The sequence below is a fragment of the Hyalella azteca genome, unplaced genomic scaffold (genome assembly GCF_000764305.2).
Source record: "Hyalella azteca isolate HAZT.00-mixed unplaced genomic scaffold, Hazt_2.0.2 contig13120, whole genome shotgun sequence".
NCBI lineage: Eukaryota > Metazoa > Arthropoda > Malacostraca > Amphipoda > Hyalellidae > Hyalella > Hyalella azteca.
In genome coordinates this window covers 251,207-277,936 of record NW_025943054.1, presented here as the reverse complement: position 1 = coordinate 277,936, position 26,730 = coordinate 251,207, and the positions used below count along the sequence as shown (strand labels likewise).

The following is a 26,730-nucleotide window of genomic DNA, read 5'->3' as shown; positions in this document are numbered from 1 at the left end:
CGTTTTCATGACATTTTCATGGCTTGTCCACAGCAAGTTTACAGAATATTCATGGTATGTTGACAGAATGTTCACATGTTCACAACGTGTTTACAACATGTTCACATGTTCACAACATGTTCACAACATATTCACGACATGTTCACCGCATGTTTACGGCATGTTTACACCATGTTCACTGCATATTCACATGTTTACCGCATATTCATGGCATGTTCACAACATGTTCACAACATGTTCGCAACATGTTCGCAACATGTTCACAACATGTTCACAACATGTTCGCAACATGTTCGCAACATGTTCACAACATGTTCACAACATGTTCACGACATATTCATGTCATATTCACAGAATGTCCGCAGCATGTTCACGATATATTCATGTCATATTCACAGAATGTTCGCAGCATGTTCACAATATATTCATGTCATTTTCACAGAATGTTTGCAGCATGTTCACGGCATATCCATGACATATTCCCGGAATATTGACCCTGGCCTGTTCACAACATGTTCACAAAGTAGCATGTTCACAGCATGTTCACGGTATGCATACGATATAATAACTTCGTTTGTTAAATCACGAAACATGCACGTAGCGGGTAATTTTTCCTATCATGCAATTTTAACGCTATCACTTATAAGACATCATAAACTTTAAAGAACTAAACAGGAATCTCTTAGACTAAATAACTTTATAAATCAATGAACACAATAGAACGACTATCAGATTTTTTGTTCTTATAAGACGGTGCTATTTGCTTTCATTTTTAACCCTTAATTACATAGCATGGAATAATTACCAATTAGGTGATAATACCCCGTTAACATTCCTACATAAAGTTACTTCGGGCGAGCCAAGATATATGAAATAATCTTATTTAACAACAAAAATAAGTGCAATCAAATAATATAGATCAGAAATTGTCAAACTTACAAAAGATAGTTTACATTGAAGAAGTCTATGCGAGTTCTACTGAGGTTATGTTAAGTTTGATACCATCGAACTGGATCATAAGGGTTTTTAGACGACACGTGAGCACTAGGGTAGATATTTGAATTGTACAAGTCAGTGTAAGGTTCACATGTCATAGTCTTCAGTCTGTCAGGGGAAACACTGGATGGAGGACTTATCTGGTAGCCAGGATACCCAGAAGGAACAGACATGAGGCCGGACGATGTTGTCGTCGGTAATGAGGTGATGATGGTTGGTGCCGTGCAGTGAGCTGAATTTGGATTCACGATGATTTCCTGTGGATCTCTTGAGGTTTTTATGACGCTTTCACGTTTGGTAGAGCAGAGCTGACGAAGGATCGTTGATGATGAGTGGTTCTCTTGTCCACCTGCCCACTGGATTGTGTGGAAGCCTTCTGACAACCCACCCAGCGAAGTGGTCACCCCTACTCCAACTCCACCCGAATCCATCATTCCATCTTGAGGTAAATGTCTGGTCATGGCTGCCTCAAGATGACGCACTGAACCTTCTGAATCATGCTGAGGAACTTTCTCCATGGTTGGATATTGATGATTTGGTGATATTTGTGTATTTGAGATCGGAGAAAAACGATTTATGGCGGCTGGAGATAGTTGAGTGTGGCTGGGTAAGCTGGTGTAATGCATGTGGGACTGCGGCGTGATGGGGGATAGTTTCTGAGAGTGCATGATGTCGTCCAAGTGTTCGGGCACCGTAAGAGGCGTCAAGATGGATCCAGTCTGTAGGAATAAATGAGATTCCTCCTTAGAAACACATTGGAAATACCAAATACAGGAGAAATGCCAAATGTTTAATTAATTTCACAAATATTGATCATTTTTAAATTGTGTACGACAGGACAAAGAATAGAAGCATACCTCAGTCTTGATCGTTTCGCCTTCCGCGGAGACGATGGGCGTTAGACCTCCGATTCTACTGACTGGTGTGAGTTGTGGAGTAAGTGGAGCTACGTGGGGAATATGGGTGTCATTGTGGGGCGTGAGGGGACCTCCATGGCTAAGATGAGTGTCGCTCATCATGACCTGTTGATCATGATCCATCTGGGAAGATGACCTAATGTCATGATGGTGGCTCTCCTGAAGGTGTGTATCATGTGGGTTGTGCATGCGGCTCTCCAGAACGGCTTCGTGTACCAGATCCTTCGTGACCCCATGTAGGGAACCATTCTGGCGATGGTGGTGGTTATGGTGGTCGATGAGAGGTGGGGTTAGAGAATCGCAACCAACCGACATGGACGGGGTAAGTGGCTTCAGTGATGGAGAGTTCGTGCGTTGAGGGGTTGGTGTGTTGGAACCTTGATGTCCAGAGAAAATCAGAATATTTTAATAAAAATTCAACATTCTAAGACACAGCAATACCAATATATTCAAAAACACCATTAATTAAGATGCATTTCCATAAATTCTCAAATATTATTAGGAAAATTAGTTGCTTGAAAACTCCACTAAATAATTGACATTAGGCGCTCATTTTTTGTTCATATTTCACGTGTGAAGTATATTACCTGATCTACTCGGACTATGTTGGCGTCCGAAGTCGTTGGTGACGTCAGACTTGACGTGTGCCACGCTAGGCGTCATCTGGTGCTCGTCTAAGATGACGCTGTTGTCGACCGAGCCGCTAAGAGCCAAATACTATCTTGTTATTCGTAACCTTGATATCTTGTATTGCGGATAACTTTGGTATCTTATGTAAGTCTTGTGATTCCAGCAACTGATTTATCCTTTATAAAATTCAATGTATGGGGCACTGGCAGATGCAAGCTTAGAAATGCTCAAGCGGAATAATGAGAAAAGAATAATTTTCGCGAATGAAAAATAATGCAGTTTACAGGCCTGTAATTTACAAGACGCCGTTACGAAAATATATTCTTACGTAAACAAGTAACAAATGCCAGCAGATTATTTTATTTAGTCTATAAATATAATAATATCATACCTGAGGACATAGTTCACACAAATGATGTTCTGTTCGTCGCTGCTTTTGCTGTTGCATATTACTGTAGCGCACGTCTGTACCCACACCCAACCTCCTGTTCTGTTCAGAATGCGGTAGTACGGAGACATCACCTGACCTTTCTTCATAACTGCGTTAACAAATAGAGAAAAAAACATCAGCGCCAACAATTTAGCATTAAAACAAATAAATTTTCTTTCACTTAACCCGATTAAAATCTATCAAAGATGAGTTTTCTTATATCAATACATGTATATGGAGAAAGGTTTCATACTTTCTGTAGGTGATAAACTCGAATCTTGTTGACAATAAAACCCGTGTGGTGGTATTGTGTCAAAAATTCTTAGTTAGTAAATACTAAATTCTAGTTGTTGCGTTAACTTGACTCCTGAATTTTTGTTTACTATTTTCGTGCTACTGTGCAATGCATGTTTAATGTTTTCTAACATAAAACTTAGTGATTTAGTCTTTATCGCGGTGAATTGTAAGTAACTGGCGCTTAGTAGGCTATATAGTAACTGACACCTCATAGAACAAGACAACCAAAATTTGTGTAGTACACACGACTATACCCACGATGAGTGCTGTCGCCATGATAAACCAATCAAAATTTGTGGAGTTTACAGGACTTCACTCACGGTCAGTGCGGGTCTTCCTAATTATCCAACATGGGTTCGTGTGGTACACAAGACTATACTCACGGTCAGTGTGGGTCTCACTACTATACAACCTAGGTTTGTGTGGTACACAGGACTATACTCACGGTCAGTGTGGGTCTCACTACTATACAACCTAGGTTTGTGTGGTACACAGGACTATACTCACGGTCAGTATGAGTCTTCCTGAGGTTCTCCACGTCCTGGGCGTGACATAACGCATACAAGGACCTTCCCAGCAGCTCTTCGGGGGTGTAGTGCAACAAGTCTGACACTCTGCAGAGGGCAGGCAGTACGAGGCCATTGTTAGCGATGGTAAGAGTTCAATCCATGAGTAATATTTTTGTTCAAAAAAAACGGAACCTTTATAATTTTCACAAGCAAAAAGATTTTTATAGACCAAATTTATCTTGAGATCATTAAATATAAGGATTTATATAAAAGATTTGTAGGTAGGGGGATGGACGATAAGATCAATATGAATAATACAAATCTTCAGCAAGAAAATGCGGTAATCATGAGAATTACAAACGAGGATTATCTTAATTTTCAGCTATTCCATACGTAAAACATATAACAGCTAAAATATAATTTAGAATAAAAGCTCTTTGAAGAAACCGCAAAATAACAACGTAGATTTCATTGGGCCAAACTTGCATAGAGCATCACTATTATGCTTAATAATAAGGAGAAAAGATCAAAATTTTCATCAATATCAGTTCATGAAAGACTAACTTTGCTTCACAGTGTGCGAGTCTGAAGTCCATGTTGATCCTGGACACGAACATGTCGGGCTCGAGCTTCATCTCGTTGACGGAAGGTGAGGGAAGAGCGATGGCCAGGGCCACCAGCCCCATGAGGTTGGGGGGATTCTTTTGCTCGTTTTGGTGGTGGGAATGGAACTGTGCTTTGGGTCGAAGATGGCCCAGGACCAGAACCACCTAAAACATAGCACGAGCCTTCATGTTAACACCCATTAAAATTAGACCTGTGGGTTAGTTTTCACACCGCCGGACACTCGACAGGTGTCAAAAAAATAGATCTTTTATTTTTCCAACGAACGAAACGCATTTCAGGAAACAGCTTTAGACGAGAAGTATTTAGTTATTATTTGCCTATTTATACAAACAACAGGAAGCTCAGGAGAACCCTAGATACCTTTCAAAAAATCGTCTTGGACCTCCCCTTATGCATCAATGATAATAATCACAAGAACTAAGCACCGAATTAGGCAATAGGCGAAAGAATAGTTCTATTGAATTAAAAGATGGCGGCCCTCACCCTATCCCACTTGTTATACGCAACAGTGGCACACAAATAAGGGTAGCCATCACTCACCCTGTACCCGGAGCTCTTGAAGTGGCAGCCTCGCTTGTCATACGCAACAGTGGCACGCAAATAAGGGTAGCCATCACTCACCCTGTACCCGGAGCTCTTGAAGTGGCAGCCTCGCTTGTTATACGCAACAGTGGCACACAAATAAAGGTAGCCATCACTCACCCTGTACCCGGAGCTCTTGAAGTGACAGCCCCGCTTGGTGAGTGTGGACTTCATGCGGATGCAGAAGGCTCGGTCGTAGCCGCGGTATCTTGAGCTCGACGACAGCGACATCGGCATGCATACTGTCGTTTCCGTAGGGACCAAGCAAACTTACAATTAATCCCATCCGATAAATATATTTTATTCAGATACCTTTATGAGTAATGTCAAGTCCGAGTCAATTATGATCACAAAGTCAAGAGATCTGTAAGTAAATACATTGACATAATGAATTTTTCGCTTAATTTGTTTCAATAAAACTTAGTTCAGCATATTGTGCCATCATTCATTGGTATCTCAGAATCAAAATAATATGGATTCATTTAGTCGGCGAACATTTTTTCGTTAATTTCTCTGCATAATGCACAGCACTTCCTAAATAGTTAGTTCCAGTTAGTAATAGGATATTTTCAATAATGACCATGAATTTATTTGAAAATGCGCGTTAGTAAACAACCTCATTCATTTGTCATGCCAACGAAAACTTTAGTATAATACCATTAAATTCTTGCTTGCTTCGCAACTCGCAGAATTATGCATTTATTTACACACAGCATTAGTTTTAACGTGACGGTATGCTTGCCCATGCCCGTGCATTGTTACTTGTCTCGATGAAAAGATTTTTTGACACAAGTTATTATGTGACACAAGATGTAATGAGACACGATAGATAATGAGACACAATAAGCAATAAGATTCTTTAGGTGATGAGAAGTGTGACATTACAAGACACGCTGCTGCTTGAGAGGTTACAGCAGTTTTGTATCAGACCTCCACGCTACCACATGCTGAAATTCCTCAATGTTACATGTTAAAACTTGTTATGAGTTATATCATTCACTGGTTCATGTTACAAATTGTTAGAAATTTTATCAAAGTCATATGTTAACATTTTACCACGGCCTCAAGTTCCCTCATTGCTGTTCATTAAAAACTGTTACTGCAGCGTGTTGCAAGTTCTTAACAGGTACACATGTTAATTGTATCTTGAAACCTGTTATTAGTAATTAACAACCCTCATCCTGTAACACAGTACAACTCCAACCCAGTTGCATGTTACGTGGTTACATTGTTAACTGCCCGCAATGTACATTACTTCAACCATGTCATTAATCGATCATTTCTCCTCACCTCAACCAGTTTAGTGGATTAATTAACAATACTCACTTTTTTTCTTACCGTCAGGGTTCATCGTCCCACCAGTTTGACTGTTACCACCGCTACCAGCACACCCATCGTCACTCGTGAGTGACGAAGGCGACGACGAGGCTGTCAATGACGCATTAACGAGCGACGCGGCAGCAGAGGATGCAACAGACGAAGTCGGCGACGAGCTCGTGAGAGTCAGGCCAAGCTGCTCGGCCAGCTCCACGTGATCGTCGGAGTGGATGTACTCGAACACTGAGGAACCCGCCATCTCAACCTGGTGGTCACGAACAGGTGGTGGTATATCAGACACTTGTGGAACGCGAGGCTACCACACACGCTTGTCTAACACCAATTTTACATCGAACACTTACGAACACGCCATCTCAACCTGGTGGTTACGAACAGGTGGTGGTATATCAGACACTTGTGGAACGCGAGGCTACCACACACGCTTGTCTAACACCAAGTGATACATCGAACACTTAAGTACACGCCATCTCAACCAGGTGGTTACGAACAGGTGGTGGTATATCAAACACTTGCGGAACGCGAGGCTACCACACACGCTTGTCAAACACATAAAGTGATACATCAAACACTAACGGACTCGCCATCTCAATCTGGTGGTCACGAACAGCTGGTGGTATATCAGACACTTGTGAAACGCGTGGCTAGCACACACGCTTGTATAACACCAAGTGATACATCGAACACACACGAACACGCCATCTCAACCTGGTGGTTACGAACAGGTGTGGTATATCAAACACTTGCTAAACGCGTACCTGCCACACACTCTTGTCCAACACCAAATGATACATCAAACACTAACGAACCCGTTTCATAGTTAAAGCATAATTTTTAGGCCCATTCTTGTCTTTCCAACATTCCCGTTGATTGATTTTAAGCAATAAGCGTTCCTTAATCGCCTTTCGTTTGCCTCAGGAATTGTGAAGAGGTTTCCTTCGAATTGCTCGTCGAGACGCACGAGGCCCCTTCTTTACTAATTAAATGAGCTTAGTTTTCCTTCCTTAAACTTCGCTGATGAGGTAATCTGAGCACAAACTTGCTCACAAGCAGCAGACCCTCAGACACGGACGCGCCAGTCGTACCATAGGGAGTTGGTGAAAATGTTATCTACGATTCATTCCCAGACCACGGGGATGGGGAGGAATGTCGCATTAAAAATCCAAGTCAAATTATTTTATTTCCAGAAGTAAAAACTTTGCGCTTTGTATTAATAAATTTGTACAAGCTTCACGTGTAAATTTAAAGTGCGTAAGTTCACGATCACTTTGTATTGATTCCTACCCTCTCTGCCACTGGCAGTAATGTGTATTCAAATATATAACAAAGTTTTTGCTGCAATTCATTTATTATTATAAGTTTTTTTACTCAATTTTAAATAAATCTCATGTATTCGTTTCATTTCTACCCACCTTATTCCATACTTATCGCGATTACATAACCAAAACCTCCCCTCAAGGCATCGAGTCTGCGAGGGACCCGGCAAATCAATATAAATGGTAAAGCAAGTCGTCGTTTCGGGTTGTTGCGAATCATCTGGAATTGCGACGAGAAAGCTTCAGCAATCTATGACGGTCTGCCGAAGTGTTATGGACACGGGAAGGCGTGCGAGGCCCAGACTTGTGCCGCTGTAACCTTAAATCTGATCAGCCATAATCAGGACATTGCAAGGGTCCCTAGTAGCCCTTCTGCTACATCCGCCAGACATGCCGCCGTCTCTCAAAGAACTTATTGAAATTTTTGGTTCCAGTGGCAAGTCAATGGCTGACGATCAGCCACCAATAAAGCGAATAGGATTTTTATTTTCGCAATGGCAAGCGAGCAGCGAATATTTTTAATTCGATTACAAGCAACGCAATGGCAGAGCGAGCAGTGAATATTTTTAATTCAATCACAAGCGAGTATACGCTCGCAACTCTACATTTTTTACCTTTTCTATTTAAAATAAACTTACTTGATATTTTCTGAGAATACAAACAAACTTCTCAATTTATGATATCAATATTACGCAGCTTTCGGTTTGTCTGTGCCGTACATTGAGTTATTATGAACGTTACAATTATAAACTCGATAGCGGTGAACTTTGTCAAAAATCAGACGAAAAATATCCATAATTGCATATTTTAGTCAGCACATATCACTTTGATCTAAAACATAAACTTTTGGACTATTATTAAACGTATTTTGGTTATATATAAGCGATAAATCACGCACTCTGAAGGAACTCTGCTGGACATGGACATCTAGCAACCACATCTCCTGCCTTTGGCCTGCCCATTCTCTTTAGCTTGCATTTTTTCATTTTTTTGTTGAAAGTTATTTTTTTCATTTTCCAGAGTTAAGTAAGTGCACTCAATAACTCTCTTTTATTGCTTAAAGTAGACGTTTCTGAACGTCGATGCGACAATATATTAATTGTTTATTTCTTGTTGAGCAACCGGATGAGTACTATGAATGTTTGCTTAAGAAATTTTCGTAAATAAATTTTTTCGCGGGTATGGCATATATCGAACATTTGACACAGAAATAGAGTAGAGATTAGAGTGGAGCTGAAAAAGCGACTCAGAAGGGACAACTAGTTGAAGGAACGAGACGATAAAAAATGTAAAAATTCTAAGAGGAGGGAAAAGGAGTGAAAGTTTGAAGCGAGAAACCAGAAGGAATGCGAAGAAAAAGAGTCGGTGAAGAGAGTGGAGGTGTAGAGGCAGTATTTGGAGAGAGTGGATGTGTAGAGGCAGTATTTGGAGAGAGTGAAGGTGTAGAGGCAGTAGTTGGAGAAATTCGAGGTGTAGAGGCAGTAGTTGGAGAGAGTGGAGGTGTAGAGGTAGTAGTTGGAGAGAGTGGAGGTGTAGAGGCAGTAGTTGGAGAGAGTGGAGGTGTAGAGGTAGTAGTTGGAGAGAGTGGAGGTGTAGAGGCAGTAGTTGGAGAGAGTGCAGGTGTAGAGGCAGTAGTTGGAGAGAGTGGAGGTGTAGAGGCAGTAGTTGGAGAAATTCGAGGTGTAGAGGCAGTAGTTGGAGAGAGTGGAGGTGTAGAGGCAGTAGTAGGAGAGAGTGGAGGTGTAGAGGCAGTAGCAGGAGAGAGTGGAGGTGTAGAGGCAGTAGTTGGAGAGAGAGTGGAGGTGTAGAGGCAGTAGCAGGAGAGAGTGGAGGTGTAGAGGCAGTAGTCGGTGCAGCGGAGGCTGTGTTATGCCAGTCACGTATGACGCAGCGGCGCGCGCTCAATACCGACGCATGGCAGGGCATAGCGGTGAAGAAGAGGGAAGAAGGAAGGAAGAGGAAAAGAGGGAGAGAAAAGAGAAAGAGAGGAGATTAGCGAGAGGGAAGAGAGATGAAATGTGGGAAAAGAGATGGAATAAGGTAAGAAAGAAGAAACAAAGAGGAAAGAGGGTGAAATAGAGGAAAGAGGGGAAGAGGAAGGGAAGAGGGTCTGAGAGAGGGTAAAAAAGGGGAAACAGAAAGAGGGCCTGAGAGAAAGTAATTGATAGGGAAGAGGGGAAGAGAGAGTGAAGAGGGTTGGAGAAAGAGAGGGTGAAAGAGAGAGAAGAGGGGAAGAAGCACTAGAGAGAAAGTAAAAGAGAGGGAAGAGAGGAGGATAGAAAGAAGAGGGTCTGAGAGAGGGTAAAAGAAAGCGAAGAGAGAGGGAAGAGGGTTAGAGAGAGGGATCAGGATGCAGTAGATGAAAGAAAAGCAAATATCAAACTGGTGGAAAATTGGGCCAACGAGCCTATACAAGGCTCGATAAAGACCAAATTTAAGATTTAAAGCGAAGGGGAAAATAAAGCAGAATAAATTTTTTAATAAAACGGAAGATATTAAAAATACTGAAGCATTATACGTAGCAAATTAGGGAAGAAGGATAAAATAAATGCAATTTAGGAAACGATGCTATCATGAACAGAAGAGAACAAAAGGCAGACATCACAAAAATCAAATGCGTTTCTTTTCGTCATTCCAAAGAACATACAAATGCTTCACTGAAAAAAATAAGCATTGACACCATTGCAGCATGCAAACATTTGCGATTAATTATCAATTATATACAGGAAAACTTAATGAAGTAAATACGGTTAATGCCGACAGTAAATATTGTGCCGTATAAGTACAGTGTACCGTCTGTAAATCTTATGCAGATATAATGCACTTAAAATAAACATGGCTGGGACGATTAAGTAAATTGTCAGCTAAACTAGGCAAGATATTATTATGAATACGTCAAAATTCCCGTAAAAACACTTTATATTAACAGTAAGACTCACTGGTGCTTCAATTCACTCACCTATGTGGCACTAATGACCTCCGTGCGCCGTCAATAACTCACGAGTAGCACAATTAATTCAGGAGTGACAATGTGTAATAATCTTAATTAAATAGTTAGGAAACCATGTGAATTAAAATCTTTTAGAGGCGCTCACACACTTGACTTACTTGTGAGACGTTTGACATACTGGTGACACACTAGACTCACTTGAGACACGCTTGAGTCACTTGCGACACACTTGACTCATTTGTAACACGCTTAACTAGCTTGTGACACGCTTAACTCATTTCTGGTACACTTGACTCACTTATGACTAGCTTGGCTCATTTTTAACAAGCTTGACTCACTTGCGACACACTTAACTCACATGTAACACGCTCCACTCACTTGTGACCCTTTTGACCCACTAGTAACACGCTTGACTTACTTGTGACACGCTCAACTCACTTGTGGCACTAATGACACGCTTAACTCACATGTGACACGCTCCACTCACTTGTGGCACTTTTGACCCACTAGTAACACGCTCAAGTCACTTGTGACACGCTCCACTCACTTGTGGCACTTTTGACTCACTATTAACACTCATGACTCACTTGTGACAGGCCCAGGTAGATGGACACAGTCTCGGAGATGTACAGGAACCTGCCGTCGGCTGCGAGCGTGAAGGCGAAACCATCCAAGGACTGCAGGACGTGGGATCCTTGGTGCACCTCGAAGATATCCTCCGGTGAGCATCCCTGATTCCTGCCGCGAAGTCCTGCCCAGCGCAACGAAAAGAGCCACGGCGTCAGATTTGCAAAGCGGTGTGGCGATGGTAATCTCATGTATGGAGATATTATGGTTATGTTTATGTTGTTATGTGTTGTTGTGTGTTATGGTTATGTTTATGTTGCGCATCGTCGTGAGATTTGTGCAGTGGAATACATGAAAATATCGTGTGGTGATAATTATGTGGTGTGATACGAACTGGAGTGATTATGTAACGGACTAATTGGTATGGTTTGTGCTTTGTGCATCATGTGACGAGTTGAGATTATCACAGTGGGAAACATGATACATGCTATTTTTTTACTTTTTTTCAAACTTGCTTAAACCATATATATAAAATTTTGAGGCTTCCATTCGAAGATACTTGCTGCATAACTATCCGTTATTCGGCTGGTCTATTCAACTACAGCTTAATCCGAAATTTGCAAACTCCTGGACATTTCTACTTTTCTAGGATAGTCCAATAAGCTAGGACAGCCCTGTCACTCTTGAACAACCCAATAATTTCCAAAGAGGCCGACATATCTGTGAGTTCTACCACAGCAAGAAGTTGCAGAGGCAATAGGGTCGGCATGGCGGCCCCAGGTCATCAAGGCTAAGCGCCTTCATTAACTAAAAGAGATATTAAAGAGGCTCCTAACCTCGCTGGTTATTGCGCCCTCAGATTAATGTCACCCGCCATGGATCAGACGAGATAAACACAAGCATTAGGAAGCGATATGACTTGTGTGACGAACTCCTGATTCTTCATCACCCTGATGATGATGGAGGCTTTGCTCCACTCATTACTGCTCTGCAATATACGTCAGGCTCCCTTACATGAAACTGGAGCCGTGGCAAGGCCGATTTATCAGAGGCCATAGCCGTACCAAGGCCGATTTACAGCAAGTCATAGCCGTACTAAGGCCGTAGGCCATTCATCAGCTTCCTAAAACTGTTCAAGATAATGGATTAGGTACACAAGCCTCGTTTACAAGCCTATTATGGTTATTACAAATACATCAAGCTTGTATACAATTGTACATACACAAGTTCAACTCCACAAGAGAAATCTCATTTACCTCATGTCGGAAGATTTTAATTGGGTAAAAAATCACTGGAGTTCCTTAGCATCATGCAATCAGTTCTTTCCAGGTTTCAGCAGTGCATCTTCATTTAAATTTGCGATCCGACTTTGTGTCGACAGATTCTGATTTTGCTATCTTATGGTTAATTTAATGAGGCTTTTCATTTCAACTAAGGTGCAAAATTAAATACTTAGCATGAAACGATATTTTAGTCATCCAAAATTTCCTTCGTTTCATTGAACGCTTCTTGCCATCAGCTCTTATTCTCTGTATAGCAAATGAGAAACAGTAAATATCCTGACACTTCTTTAAGCTTTGTGAACATAATTGTGATATTTTCTATCGGCATTTTTTTGCCGACCATTGGAAGGCTTGTGCCTTCTTTTTTATCTTGTTATTTGGGTACTTCAATTAATTGCTTTGAATTGTTCGCTGCCATGCAATCCACACATCTGATTCAAATGGCCAGCACTTGCTCATATTTCCTATTAACAGCTACGGATACGGAGGCATGGAAATCGCTCTTTCTTATTTACTTGTTTCCTATTCCCCATCGAAGGAATGCACCCTACATCACTGCAGGCAGTAGGAGGCAATGCCTTCTCCTACCCGACACTGGTCCTCTCACCGTCATCCCTATTCTTCTTCTCCGGATCCCGAGTACCGCAATTGCTCCCACAGGATCTCAGTGTCTATGATTTAAGGGATCCTCACAACTCAAAAAGATTACAGCCGTACCACCAGAATTAGCAACGTTAACTCGGCCCCGCTCAACTGCCGCAGTGATTGCCACAGAGATACTGAAGGCAAATGATTATGATCTCTTGCTGCCGGGAAATCATGTCCGGATTCTCGACTCAATCGTCGGCATCTCTGTCCAGGGAAAGCATGCATGAAGACGATAAATTTTGCTCAAGAATGTAAATCACCTTTTAACTGGCAGGATTAAGGTAGCCACTTCTAATCGAAGACTCAAGAAGCGTGCGGCAAACGTAAGCCCTCGTCAGGGATTCCAATTCTTCTAAAGAGACGCCGACGACTAAGTGACCATGAAGAAAACGCCATGTGCTATTGAGACATGAATTACGGAGACCCAGACTCCAGAAGCAGCGCGGCAAATATTTTGTGTCGCTCTTATTGCCTCAATTGCAGTTGTCCTGCTTTGCATAACTGCCACATTTCTGGTATCACTCCCTTGCATTATCATGTGCACCAGAGGGGGAAACTCCCGCAACAGAAGGTACTCTTTGTGGGACAAGTTAACCGTAAAATTCCCATAATGCTTCACTTTGTACTCAAGCAAAGCATTGAAAAATTTATCGGCGTTAAAGCTCGCCTGGAGTAAAATGATAATATTCGAAAATGATAATAAACACATTTCACCACTAGTTTGAGCAACAGAATAAACTTATTAAATTTCTATTTGTTATGTTTTATAACTGCTTCAAGTTTTGCTAAGTATGTTTGAATGGAGAAGACAATTCGTTTTCCATTAACACCTGCACCTTTTTCCACATTTTTAACGATCGTGTTCAGACAATAAAACTTAGAAAGTCAACCTCGCTGAATTTTCAACATACTTGTACGTGACCGCATCCCGTGAACGCTAAAGATTGATCAGAACGAAACACGACTGCTTCCTTTTCTCCCTCCCTTGGGTTAATTTGTATCCCTGCTCTCCAAAGGTCTTGCACAATTGTCGGTAATTCCGAACATTATTTTAGTCTCCCCTGCAGTAATTGGGAGGTTAACTCAATCATCTCGGTTAGTTGGACGTCAATGCCTCACCAAGGCAAGTTACCTTACCCCAGTCCCGCTTGCATCAGGGACCTTTTTTTGCTCCTTTTGACTGCTTGTACGAGCGCCGGTCTCGACGTGTGACTCAATAAATACATTTCTCTCCAAAGTTTTCCTGCTAACTAATCATGCCCGTAACATTGCACTAGTGTTAAATAAACGCCTTACACTGACTGCTTCCGCACATCTCGACAATGAAATCCGTCATCGGAACTTCAGTTCGGCTAATTTATACTTTCTTGATAGCAAAGTGTTAAGTAAGAAAACAATGATTTTTTCTGAATTCAGAGCACATTGTACCAACAGAAGTCACCGTTTTATAATTTGACAAAAAGTTGTTCCTGTCTTAGAATTCAAGGTTTGCTTCCAAATACTATGCAGCTACTATCATATAGATAAAACTACCCTCTACTTTTTGAAAAATTAAGGCAAGACCAAATTACGACGAACACTTCGACGAAAGCATTTTTATAATCTAACCGTAGTTTTCATTTTTCTAGACGTAAATAAACTGATAAATTCAGTGTAAGTTCTAAGATTTCAAACTGTAGAACACGCGACACGAGTTGAAGTTAAAGCCTAAGTTTGGCAGCTACTGAGCTTGCAGCCGAGGCTGAGTAGGCGTTAGCCTCTTCATTAGCCTCACCACAGCCTCCCGTGTAGCGTAAACTCTGCCAATCAATTGACTGATCCAATCAATCGATGCGCCAGACACTCGTTTGAGTGGCGCAGTTTCTTGTCGGCCCATCAAAGTTAAGGCGTTGTCGACACCCGCCTTACTCTCAGGGGAATTAATGTGTAATATTGTTCAAATAGTGACGCGGTTTCTGCACGTGGCATTGATACGCTCTTTTTCAGTTGAATAAGTCTGGATAACTCACGACAGGGCAAGAAGTAAATCGCTATTTAGACAAAGTCTCACTTATTAATTTGAGTGTAGCGCAGACATATCGGTGGCTCATAGGTGGCACATGGTTGGCCATCTATGTTGACCATAACTGGAAACTGCTTGTAATAACAAACTTTAGTCTTCATGTTTGAGTGTGACTAATGTTGACTTTTGACCGTATTTCTATATGTAAAGAAAATCTTCGCTATTGAAATTCAAAATTCGAGGCTCGTGGCCACCACCTCAACCACCACCACCTCAACCACCACCACCTCAACCACCACCACCACCTCCACCACCACCACCACCACCACCATCAACCACGAGCCTAATAATCCGCTACAAATCCGCTCTAAATTTTCTCATCAGAAGCTGATCATCGGCGCGCGCGTCCGTCCGCACGACGATCGCGCTGCTGAAATTTTTCGCTCGCTCATCACAACATAATCAATAAAAAATATTTATTATTTCAAAAAAAATAAATTGTGATCATTCAATATTATTGTGCACCTCCTCTATTATTATTAAGCCTAGTAACTGTTACCCAAATTTTTAGGTTGCCCTTGAGTTTCGGGACATTTTCCCGCTTAATTTTTACGCTGGTAACAGCGTCTCTATCAAAGCCGAGCAACGGTTAACCAGGCAAAATTGTTATTTTTTCAGCAGAAAAGGACAGAAGTAAAATGTTCAAAATTATTTTTTTCAAGTCAGGTTGTATGTTTTATTGTTCGAGGCCTTCTTCGGTATACTCTTATCGATTGGGAATCATCGTCTCAAGTTTATGTTGTTTTACCGAGCAGAAATTGTCACTCCTTGATAACAGAATTATGTCGTTTAAAAACGGGACTAAATAAGAAATTACGAGTAATTTGTATTCAGTCATTAAAATTTCATTGAAATACACATCCAAAATGTCCTCTAAATTTTTTAGATTATCCGAAACTTACTGGCGATACTAAAAACTATTTTTGTAAGACGAATTAAAAGTTTCGTTCATTAAATATAAATATACAACTTTTTTTAGTTCATTCGTTTTTAAAATGTATATATTATAGCCCACGCGTATACCTGCCATTCGTTGATTAAACACTAACAATCTACACCAAAAACTCGTTTACTCGCAACCACTAAGCTACTCCTTGAATAACAGAAGACTGCTCGTAAGGAATAAATCACGCACGATCAGCCGGAGCATATATGCTTTAATTGTAAACATTAGCGCAATTGTGATATTGTTCCAGCCATATCTGCCCAATTGAACTGGTTCTTGCACCCAGATCAACTGGGTGCAAAAAAAAATGTTCTAAATTAGCTCCTTTAGCCGTACCGAGATCTGCCAATTGGGCTCAAACTGCACCATGTTTTTGAAGCTGAACAGCAACAAACTGCCTACTCAGCCTGGGCAATGAGTCGCGTGAATCTCTTGCCAGGCCGGGAAGTGCATAGGCTTTGTAGGCCTTGTGTCGCTGCCACGCTTCCTACCTTAGCGAATCACGCGTGAAATAAGAAGCTACTCAATGGGACCTTGCACCGATCATCTCACGCTTCCAGGGAAACTGGAAAAATCCTCCAAGGAACGCGTCATAAACCAATAATGTTCTTTGAATTCCTGTGCATCATGAAGCTGTAGAGTCGGAGATGCGCTTGCGTCGCTAAAAAATAGTTAAGCCTCGCTTGCGTCCGTCAATTACAACGAAGGTTTTCGTAGCCACGAATGAGTAGGAATATATGTCAACCTTTTAGGAAAAAAGTAATATCTATTTATCTTGAAATGAACATCAATAGACGTTATTCAAGTTGCTGAGTTGACTCACACCCCTCTCTGAGTTCTGGTTATAGGTACTGCAGGGGGGAGGTATTGGGGAGTAATCGCACTCACCTGTGAGTGCTGATGGAGGTGCTGGGGATAGGTACTGCATATGGATAGGTACTGGGGTGTAGTGGCACTCACCTGTGGGTGCTGATGGGTACATGGGAGGAGGTACTAGGTGATAATCACCCACCTTTGATGTTCTTGTGGTAGGAGTTGCTGCTGCTCCACGATGGGTCGCCACTGCGGGTGAACTCCCTGAGCTTGAGGTAACTGATGGTCAGGCGGATGATGGACGCTTTGTCCAGCTGTGTCGTGATGGCCGGTGGCAGCGGTAGCATCTGTTGGAGGACAACATGCAGACTGTAACATGAGCATACGTGGTTATTGGAGGACATGTGGCCACAACATGTGGACTGTAACATGAGGATATGTGGTCAGTGGAGGACATGAGGCCACAAGATGTACGCGGAGATATGTGGTCATTTGATATACTGCAGTGAATACCCAACATGAAATTAGCAGTAAATGCAATGATAGTAGCAGTAAGTGCAGTAACAGTAGCAGTAAGTGCAGTAACAGTAGCAGTAAGTGCAGTAACAGTAGCAGTAAGTGCAGTAGTTCTCACCTTGGCCAGTTCGTAGAACTCTTGGTTCTCTTTGCCTCGGCGACTGCGCGCAGCGTCTCTGCTCTTTTCCTTACGCATCTCCATCACGCTGTTCGATTAAAAATTTTTTAACACATAAATTATATTCTAAATTATTTGTACAAATTATGTCATTATTATGTATTATTGAAATATGTTGGTGTATAAATTCCTATTTGTCTATAATATTAGGCTGAATTCGTTTATAAACTGAGCGGCAAATTTAAAGCAAATTTTTGTACGTCATGATGATGAATTCACCGAAAAAAATGTGAGCTTCTTTGTTAGCTTCAGAAAATCATACTCAACTCTTTTAAAAGTCTCAATGAAACTAATCTGAAATTGATTAGTATTAACTATCTGGTCTAAAATTTGAAGATTTCTTTCTTGTATCGGATTTGTCGGAGTTCATGATTTGCTATTTTGGGTTTATAACAATAATTGCTTGAATCTGGATCGTAACATATCTATTTTACCGATAGTCAATCAATCAAAGGATCGTTCATATATCGAAAAATTATCTTTCATCATTTACCAAAAATTAATGTTTCGAGCAAATTTCCTGTACAATTTTTTTTACAAATTTTCCGTACAAATTTCCTAAACAAATTCGCAAATAATGAACACGTAGACGAGTTTTTTGCGAGTTATGAAAAATGCTTACCCAATATTCCATTTTGTCCATTTATACTTTGCATTAATTTTTGTGAACTAACTAAAGTATTTCCTTTGTAACTATCGTATTTTTATAATAACAATTGCAGTTGCATAAAAACTATCGTATTCCTCTAGTAACTATGTCATTTCTCCTAGTAACAATCATTTCTTCCCAATATCTATAATTTTCTCTTATAGCTATCCTATTCCTATTATAAATATTATAGTCAGTATGCTGTGAGTGAATCTCAGAGTAAGTTTCTCTCCACCATAGAATGTTCCTCAAAGCTCTGTGGCAGAGAGTGCCAAGGAACTGCAGTGACGACCTGTAGATAAATAGCCCGTCTTGCAGCCACGTGGTGCTTTCTGATTGACTGTCGCCTGGCCAAACAAATGAAGCTTTTCCAGCCACGTCTTGAACGCGGAAATTCAGTGCTAGATCTAATCTTCAATGAGAAAATGAATGGCGCCTGCCGGTTTAATGCATTCTTAATGCCATGACAATCCATTTGAGCCGATATACTGAGAACCTTGCACAGTGTTTGCTGACTTATACTGATACTGATAAATTTGAGATTTTTCGGCGTTGGAAAGCAGTTTCTACAATATACTGTAGAGTGTGTCACAAAAATTATTCCGTATAAACTATCTACTCCATCCTACATCGAATATATTAATTATGTCATTAACTAAACATTGAGGTGATGGCATCACAGACGCATATTAGCCAATATATTTTTCAATGAAACCAATAATAAGTCAACTAACTTTGTCAGAAAAAATGATTAGAGTGAAAAGATAGAAACGCTTTTGACTTACTAATGACATCAGTCCAAGTTCTTAGTGCAAATCATGTTAATTGTGAATTCTATTTTCCAATAACTTTGCCGGCACTTCTCAGTTAGGACATTGATATGATATTATGAATAAAGTTCCAACGTTGTAAATTAAAAAAAATACTTATAATTTAAATATAATGATTACTAAAGCTTATTACGATAATTCGAACGATATATTCCCACACACATTTTTTGCATAAGGGGGCCATGCGTTCAGGAAAATTAGCCTAGCAGTGTCGGGGCTCGTATGAAAGGAAGGCCGTCGCACGCCAGGTGCTCACTAAAGTCACGTTCTTGTGTTCGATTACCCGTCATCCTAGGACACTTTTTGCGCGCCATGCAAGAGGCGCGGGACTTTTTTGCGGGTATTTTGCATGTGGCCTCAGCCTTATAGGATATACCAGTGGGCTACACGTCGCGGCCTCAGCCCTATAGCTTATACCAGCGGGCTACACGCCGCGGCCTCTGCCTTATAGGTTATACCAGCGGGCTACACGTCGCGGCCTCTGCCTTATAGGTTATACCAGCGGGCTACACGCCGCGGCCTCTGCCTTATAGGATATACCAGTGGGCTACACGCCGCGGCCTCTGCCTTATAGGTTATACCAGCGGGCTACACGCCGCGGCCTCAGCCTTATATGATATACCAGCGGGCTAAACGTCCCGGCCTCAGCCTTATAGGATATACCAGCGGGTTACACGCCGCGGCCTCTGCCTTATAGGTTATACCAGCGGGCTAAACGTCGCGGCCTCAGCCTTATGGGATATACCAGCGGGCTACACGTCGGTCGTGGTCCTACATACAGCGGCCTGTTTCTTTTGAAAACAATTTATACATTTTTTTCGCAAATAAATCTAATTTTTAAGTGCGTATTTATATGAGGCTATTCGCATTCGGTTATACCGTATTCGTTAGAAATTAATCGTAAGCAACAAGGTTGAGTGTAATCTCCATGCATCGATGCAGTTATATTATAAATATTATGGATGTGCAATCATGACGCGATCATTGCTGAGATAGAAATTTGTGAGTCAGTATGGGCGTTTTTTGTGAGAAACCAGTCAAGCATTTGGCCTTTGGTCCTTCATTTTATTGGAGAACTAATATTCACTAATCGAAAAATACATTGCAATGTTATCCAATTCTATAAACTGAAAAGTATTCAGCCAAATACGGGAACTAGGCAGCCATTTAACGGTTAAAAACCAGCAGCCATGTATATAGAATTATAGAGCAAAGCCATACGGAGAATTTGGAGTAAGCAATATATCGCTGTCACCGCATGGCGTGCAAAAGAGAGCGTCATGTGATTTAATGCTAGGTTCACAGGTGTGGTGTCGGTGTTGTGTGGTGTGGTGTGGTGTGGTGTGGTATGGTGTAAGAAATAGCTTGTTTAGGTCCCATCTTCTACAATTAGTCACAGTACTTGACAGTTTCCGCTCACTAGATCCTCTGGAATTCCGGAACGGATACGCGACGAACGAACCATTTTTGTCGCGATGGCCGCTGCCATTTTTGCGGGCAAATATTGCTTTACAGAAATCATTATTTGTAGGAAGAATGAAAATTAATAAATTTAGGAATAATCGTCGGTATAAAATGCACAAAATGTTTAAAAACTCATGAATTATTTTGAATCATAAACTCATTTACACAGAAAAACTATTATTGTCAAATGTTATGCGTAAAACATAAATTTTCTGACGAAAGATGCCTGCGTAGCAAAACTTATGTTCCTACCTTGCATGAAATATTAAATTTAAAGTTAATTTGCGAAACATAATTTTTAATAATTTTACTAACCCGCCATCAGGGCCTTGACGCCATTGCTGCTCCATGCCAAAACTGAAATAAATAAAAAATATTGCATTAATTTCACGAAATCAACACATTGCCTTTTAAAAACTCACCGGATTCTAGGTCAACTGGAAATTTAAATTTGTGAGAGGTCTTTTCCAGTTTCGACTGATTTATAAATTATAAGTAAGCATTCTCAAACTTAATCAATATTATTAAGTTCATTATTATAAACTTTATGAATTCGTCAGTAATTTTTAAAAGTAGAAAGAACGTGTTAAGATATGCAGCATGACTTTCATTACCATGCACGCGAAGTGCCAGTTCTACCAACTCATTAATTCAAAGTCTGGCAAATGCAATTTAACGTCTATATTTCAACACCAAATTAGTGCGAGAACAACGCGTATTTAATTTAATCCAATAGACATCGTTCAACTCATTGCAGTCTTTGCAAAGTTGCGTCAATTTTATCGCATAGGTTTGCATTGCCGGTGCAAACTTCCACATCTTATATACTCAATGCTAGATGTTATAGGAAGGGGTTATATAGAAGGACGTTATATTCGAAGTCGTTATATTGGAAGATGATATAGGAAGAAGCCCCTTTGAAGATGATAAGAAACCTCTTTATAAACTGTTTTTGGGTACTGAAGTTTTATATTTCTTAGTTGGTCATCCCGATATAATTCTTATTTCAATTGTTAATCATTATTTCTGAACTCGATTATTAGGTCTAATTTTTTTCATTCATTTCTCTCATCTCGATTTTTGAGCTTAATTTCTAGTAGTGTTTTTTTCTCACTGTCAACTCGGGAAAAATTCTTTATGATTTATTTTAATTCATTTCTCTCATCTCGATTTTTGAGCTTAATTTCTAGTATTGTTTTTTTCTCACTGTCAACCCGGGAAAAGTTCTCATGATTTCCTAATTTGCGGTCACGCAAAATCTCAGCAAATTAGGTTACGATGACGACGAGTCGAGGCAGTCACGGCGCCAGCACTTGGGGCGATCACAGCTCTCCACATTGCAATTAATTGCGTGGGAAATACTGAATAAAACTGGACCGCCTCCGATCTCTGCTGAGTCATGGTCTTACCTGAAATATATATTTGTTCTCACAATGTTCATTACAAAGCACACACTTCTAGATTTATCAAATATTTTATCTAAAACATAATTCTAGCTTTATCAAACATAATTAAGATTACTCATAAGATATTGGATTTGGATATTGGATTGTGAATTGATTTTATACATGATTTGAAACGAATAATTACCGACGCGTATATAAAACTGTCGCAGGTGTGACCTCCGACAGCTACATGTTCTTCACAATATTACATACCTGACCGAAATTCAATCTGTCGTTCACGTGTTTAATCAGCAAATTTGAATGATAATTTAAACTAAAAAGACTTTGATAAAATACCTTGATTTTGGTAATATTTAGTACTTTAATTGTGCTAGAATAAACTGTTAACGAAACTGTTAACGAAATGCCAAGTTCCTGATAAAGATATATAATGAATTTCTCATTTATTTTTTAATATTAAAAAAATTAGTTTTCCAATTTCTTCTAATTTATAATTTTATTTGCTCTAATAAATTGCAATTATTTCCCATTGGTCAGCCTATAAATATTATACTCTGAAAATCGGCTATACCTCTGTAGTAATTAATCGCTGAATGAAAACTAAATCCTTCTTATAGCGGCAACAGATCACCATTTCAGCACAATACTATACATTTAATACATTTATACATTTAATACGTATTTATATAATATCGATATACGTCGATAGAATGGCCCCGACGTTAATACGCAAATTATAATAAAATTTAATATACGTAGATATGTGTGTCGATTATACGATTATATTTATGGGTTCGATATTAATACGCACTGTATAATAATATAGCGCATATATATACGCATATAATATCGATATACGTGGATATCATGGCTCGGACGTACCCGAAGTTATGCTGGCGCTGCAGGGAGTACGCAGCGACGTGCGCAGCGTGCACGTGTCCATGAGAGTACGCAGCGGCGTGTTGGTACATGTTAGGGCACGTCTCGTGCCCGTGCAGCGATGTGAACGGTCCTGACGTGCCAGACAGCGGGTACGTGCTTGGTACGTAGCCCAGCACGGCGGCGGACTGGAAGCCCGACAGCGGCGGCAGCTGCTCCCGACACCCCGCCGCCGCCGCCGCCGCCGTGGCGGAATACCAGTCAGACATGGCGGGATGGTGACGTCTGATGCTCAGCTAATCTTTCGTTCACAATTAAAGTTTCGTAAACTGGCAAGTGCAGATGACGTCACGAGGGTAAGTTCACTAATTGCATATCAAGTCGTAGCAGCTGAATTCATTCTCCAAGACCACCATATCAAGAATCCTTTCACTATTTACACATTAGTATAGTCTGTTATCGTCGTTGGTTATCGCCGAGGAATGATTTTAAACCGTCAGCCCAAATCTTGTCCAGCAAGTTTCACCACAACGTCAGACCCATGCTAGTAATGAGTCGTAGATTTTTTATCGGAACATTCAGGTGGCCGACCATCGGCCATCGATGATTGGTCGATTATTTTCTGCGGCTGCGACACAAATTCAACACAATATTCAGAGGAGTCCCTCAACACAGAGTGTTATTTCTTCCCTGTTGATTAATTTGAATGGCACAAACAGAAATAATAAGCTGTTTCTATAGTTCTCCCTAAGAAGTTTAATCACCTTCAAGCGGAAATATTTGGGCTTTATTAAAACAAAGTTAAAAAATATTATTGACGGCACTGAAGCCAAAATTGTTTAATCAGAGGAAATATCAAGTAAATTTTATTCATCACATCTGGTATGAAGCAAGCATCACCTAAAAAAAATTTTCATCTTGCCCAAATAGATGACATTTTCTGAACGTAGCAACGATACACCTTTCTTCTGGGTTAGAACAATAGTAAAAAAAATTGTCATCTTGCCCATATAGATGACACTTTCTGCCCGTATATAGCAACGATACGCCTTTATTCCGGATTAGAACAATAGCAACAAGTGCGATCGCTATGTGAACTAAGTCACTTCATTTTTCTCAGTTACGTGGTATGTTGTATTATTGCGGAAATATTCGAAATTCGTTCCTTTACGAAAGGTTCATGTGCAGTGATGTGCTATTACTTTGATCGAGCACTATTGTCGGTTTAACAAATGGATATTATTTTTACTGATTTTTGTGTAAGACGATCTTCAACAACGTAAAATTATTTTCAAAAATATTAACGATTTCCTTATACAGCGGCTTTCAGCAGCAGTCCGCAGATAGCGAGTTTTGCGTACATGAAGCAAGCGAAGTCCGTGCGTCTCATCGAATTGAGAAATAAAACTGGAACGTGACACTTATAAAACGTGACCTGCATACGTGATACTCAAGCACGCGTGATCCACACACGTGCTACTATACGTGATACATGAATGAGCCCAATTGCGAGTATCTCTGGTCACCGAAACCGGTTGACGGATCGTTAGCAGGCTTCCGAGAATGAAACTAAGATTTTTAAACTGAGAATATTCACAATAATCTCGTTTTTTATAAAAAATACATTTTATGAGAATTTTAGGTATATAATGAATTTGAAAGTGCATTGACTAGGACTGAAGTATTTTGATTAAAATGATTACTGAAATAAGATATAATCACATTTTTCCGCTGACCGCTATGCTTTTCATGTTCATACGCAGAATTGTCAGATATCTTGCTATAAAAACAGAAATCAAATAATAATGACCAGCTATTTGTTAGCCACTGCCATGCAGACAACCTGATAAAGATACCGTTCTTGCATGGTGACTCAGCCCATACAAGCTACACAGAACACAGACAGAAGACCGTCATTGTGTGGCGGTGTGAATGAATACAAACAACGTGTGAATGAATCACAGTAGAGCGGCCACGTGCTACAAGATTAGCGCCCGAGACTGTCCATTCAGACGCGGCATCTGTGTAGCTTTTTATACAGGTTCTGCTTCACACATACAATACACACAAGTGCCTTGACTATACACAAATGCAACGACTCCACTCAATTGTTTCGAACTAATTTTATTTAATGAGGTTCAAAACATTAATTGAAGCAATCGAGTGCATGACTAAAGGAAACAGACCTCATATTTTAATCCTATTTTATTATAAGGCCTCGAAATGCTTGTAAAAAATATTGTCCTGTTGTCCATCACACACCAGCTGTTCATTAAAGGGATTTTGACGACCATTGATATCTGTAAACCTCCAGCTAGGACTGTCACACAAATTTACAAAATCGTGTCTATCCGCGATTCGTGTTCGTAATATAATTACGAAAGTTCTTAGCAGACAATTGACCGCTGAGGAGAAAGCCGTTACCACACATGTCACTTAATTGCCGTCACTATAACACGTTACTGTCACTCCACAGTCACGTATATAACAGCCATCAATTAACTAACTAATTAAACTGTCACGCAAACCAGCAACGTGGCAATCAAAACTATCGCTCCGAACAGAAGACTTGAAAATTTGATTCTTTGGGGCACACTTTTGACGCTCACTTAAAAAAAAGGCACGCGTGTGTGTCCCGTAGAAATAGAGTGGCGGTGCCCGTGTATGTGGACGTGACCGCGGCACATCACGTTCCTGGTCTCAACGTGAGCAGACTAGCAACTGGAACCCTGGCAGGGTTAGGATCCGTGGAGGGAGGTGCGACCCAGCGCATGGGGGGGCGAAGGAATGCGGGGGAAGAGGGGAGGCTTGCGCACATGGGGGGCGCGGACCCATTTTTGCTCCGCAGTTGCCGGTCGCGGGAGTGTATTTTATAGAGAAATTTCTTTATGCCTTCACATGTAAACCATTTCAGAACTTCAGAATTTGGATGTACATTTCAGAATTTGGCAGAATTTCATGAATTTCAGAAGTTGGATGTACATTACATTAGTTTTGTTGTAAAATTCCTTCATGCTCTGTTTCAAAATTGATGAAGCGCTTAGATAATGGCGTAAATGTCGGTCAATGTATTGAGAATAAAAAATGCATCTGTTTCCTATACAAGTTTTTTTATCGCAACAAAATTGTAGACCGACAAATTTCACGGCAATAGTATGATTTCTCGACGGTGAAACGTTTTAATAACTATATGATGACTCATTAAAATATCTGCTTCAAAATCTAGTTTTTCTATAACAATTAAATTGAAAACCAGTGTAAGGTACAGCGATTCTTTCATTTGTATAATATTTATACGAGACCTCAATATATAATAATAATGTCATTATTATATATATAAATATATAATATATATACGAGACGAATATATACGAGACCTCAAAATTGTACGAGCGGACAAGGTTGCATGAGCTGCAGTGACAATTGCATGTTGAACTGGCAATTGTAAATACTGTGACAGATGTAATATTTACTGGCAAATTGCACCTGCAGCGAATGATGCAAACTGCAGCTACTAACTTGAGTGACATGCATAAGTGACAACTGTAGTGCCATGGTGACATATGTCACTTGCAGTGACATATCAATTACAGCAAGTAATATGTCAACTGAAGAGACATATGCAAACTGCTGTGATCGACAAATTACAACTGCAATGACAAAAGCCAACTACAGTGATTATATCAATGGCAGTGACATATGTCAATAACAGTGCCATGAGCCAACTGCAGTGACATGTAGACGCTACAGTGACATAACAACTGCAGTGACATGTGCCAACTGCAGTGACATGTAGACGCTACAGTGACATAACAACTGCAGTGACATGTGCCAACTGCAGTGACATGTAGACGCTACAGTGACATAACAACTGCAGTGACATGTGCCAACTGCAGTGAC

The 26,730-nt window shown here is 40.4% G+C and overlaps 1 protein-coding gene across 1 annotated transcript in view; it reads right to left on the bottom strand.

Annotated features, from left to right (window-relative positions):
- Positions 1 to 281: 281 nt before the first annotated feature.
- Positions 282 to 26,730, bottom strand: part of LOC108670295 (protein trachealess) — a 29,587-nt gene continuing 3,138 nt past the window's right edge. Inside the window, exons 2-13 of the mRNA XM_018157756.2 lie at positions 20,861 to 20,902; positions 17,543 to 17,630; positions 17,108 to 17,255; positions 11,177 to 11,340; positions 6,327 to 6,570; positions 5,109 to 5,230; positions 4,344 to 4,549; positions 3,778 to 3,884; positions 2,935 to 3,082; positions 2,501 to 2,616; positions 1,854 to 2,290; positions 282 to 1,715 (exon numbers count right to left, since the gene is read on the bottom strand). Of these exons, the coding sequence (XP_018013245.2) occupies positions 990 to 1,715; positions 1,854 to 2,290; positions 2,501 to 2,616; positions 2,935 to 3,082; positions 3,778 to 3,884; positions 4,344 to 4,549; positions 5,109 to 5,230; positions 6,327 to 6,570; positions 11,177 to 11,340; positions 17,108 to 17,255; positions 17,543 to 17,630; positions 20,861 to 20,902 (2,548 nt within the window). The 3' untranslated portion in view covers positions 282 to 989. The remainder of the gene's footprint in view (positions 1,716 to 1,853; positions 2,291 to 2,500; positions 2,617 to 2,934; positions 3,083 to 3,777; positions 3,885 to 4,343; positions 4,550 to 5,108; positions 5,231 to 6,326; positions 6,571 to 11,176; positions 11,341 to 17,107; positions 17,256 to 17,542; positions 17,631 to 20,860; positions 20,903 to 26,730) is intronic.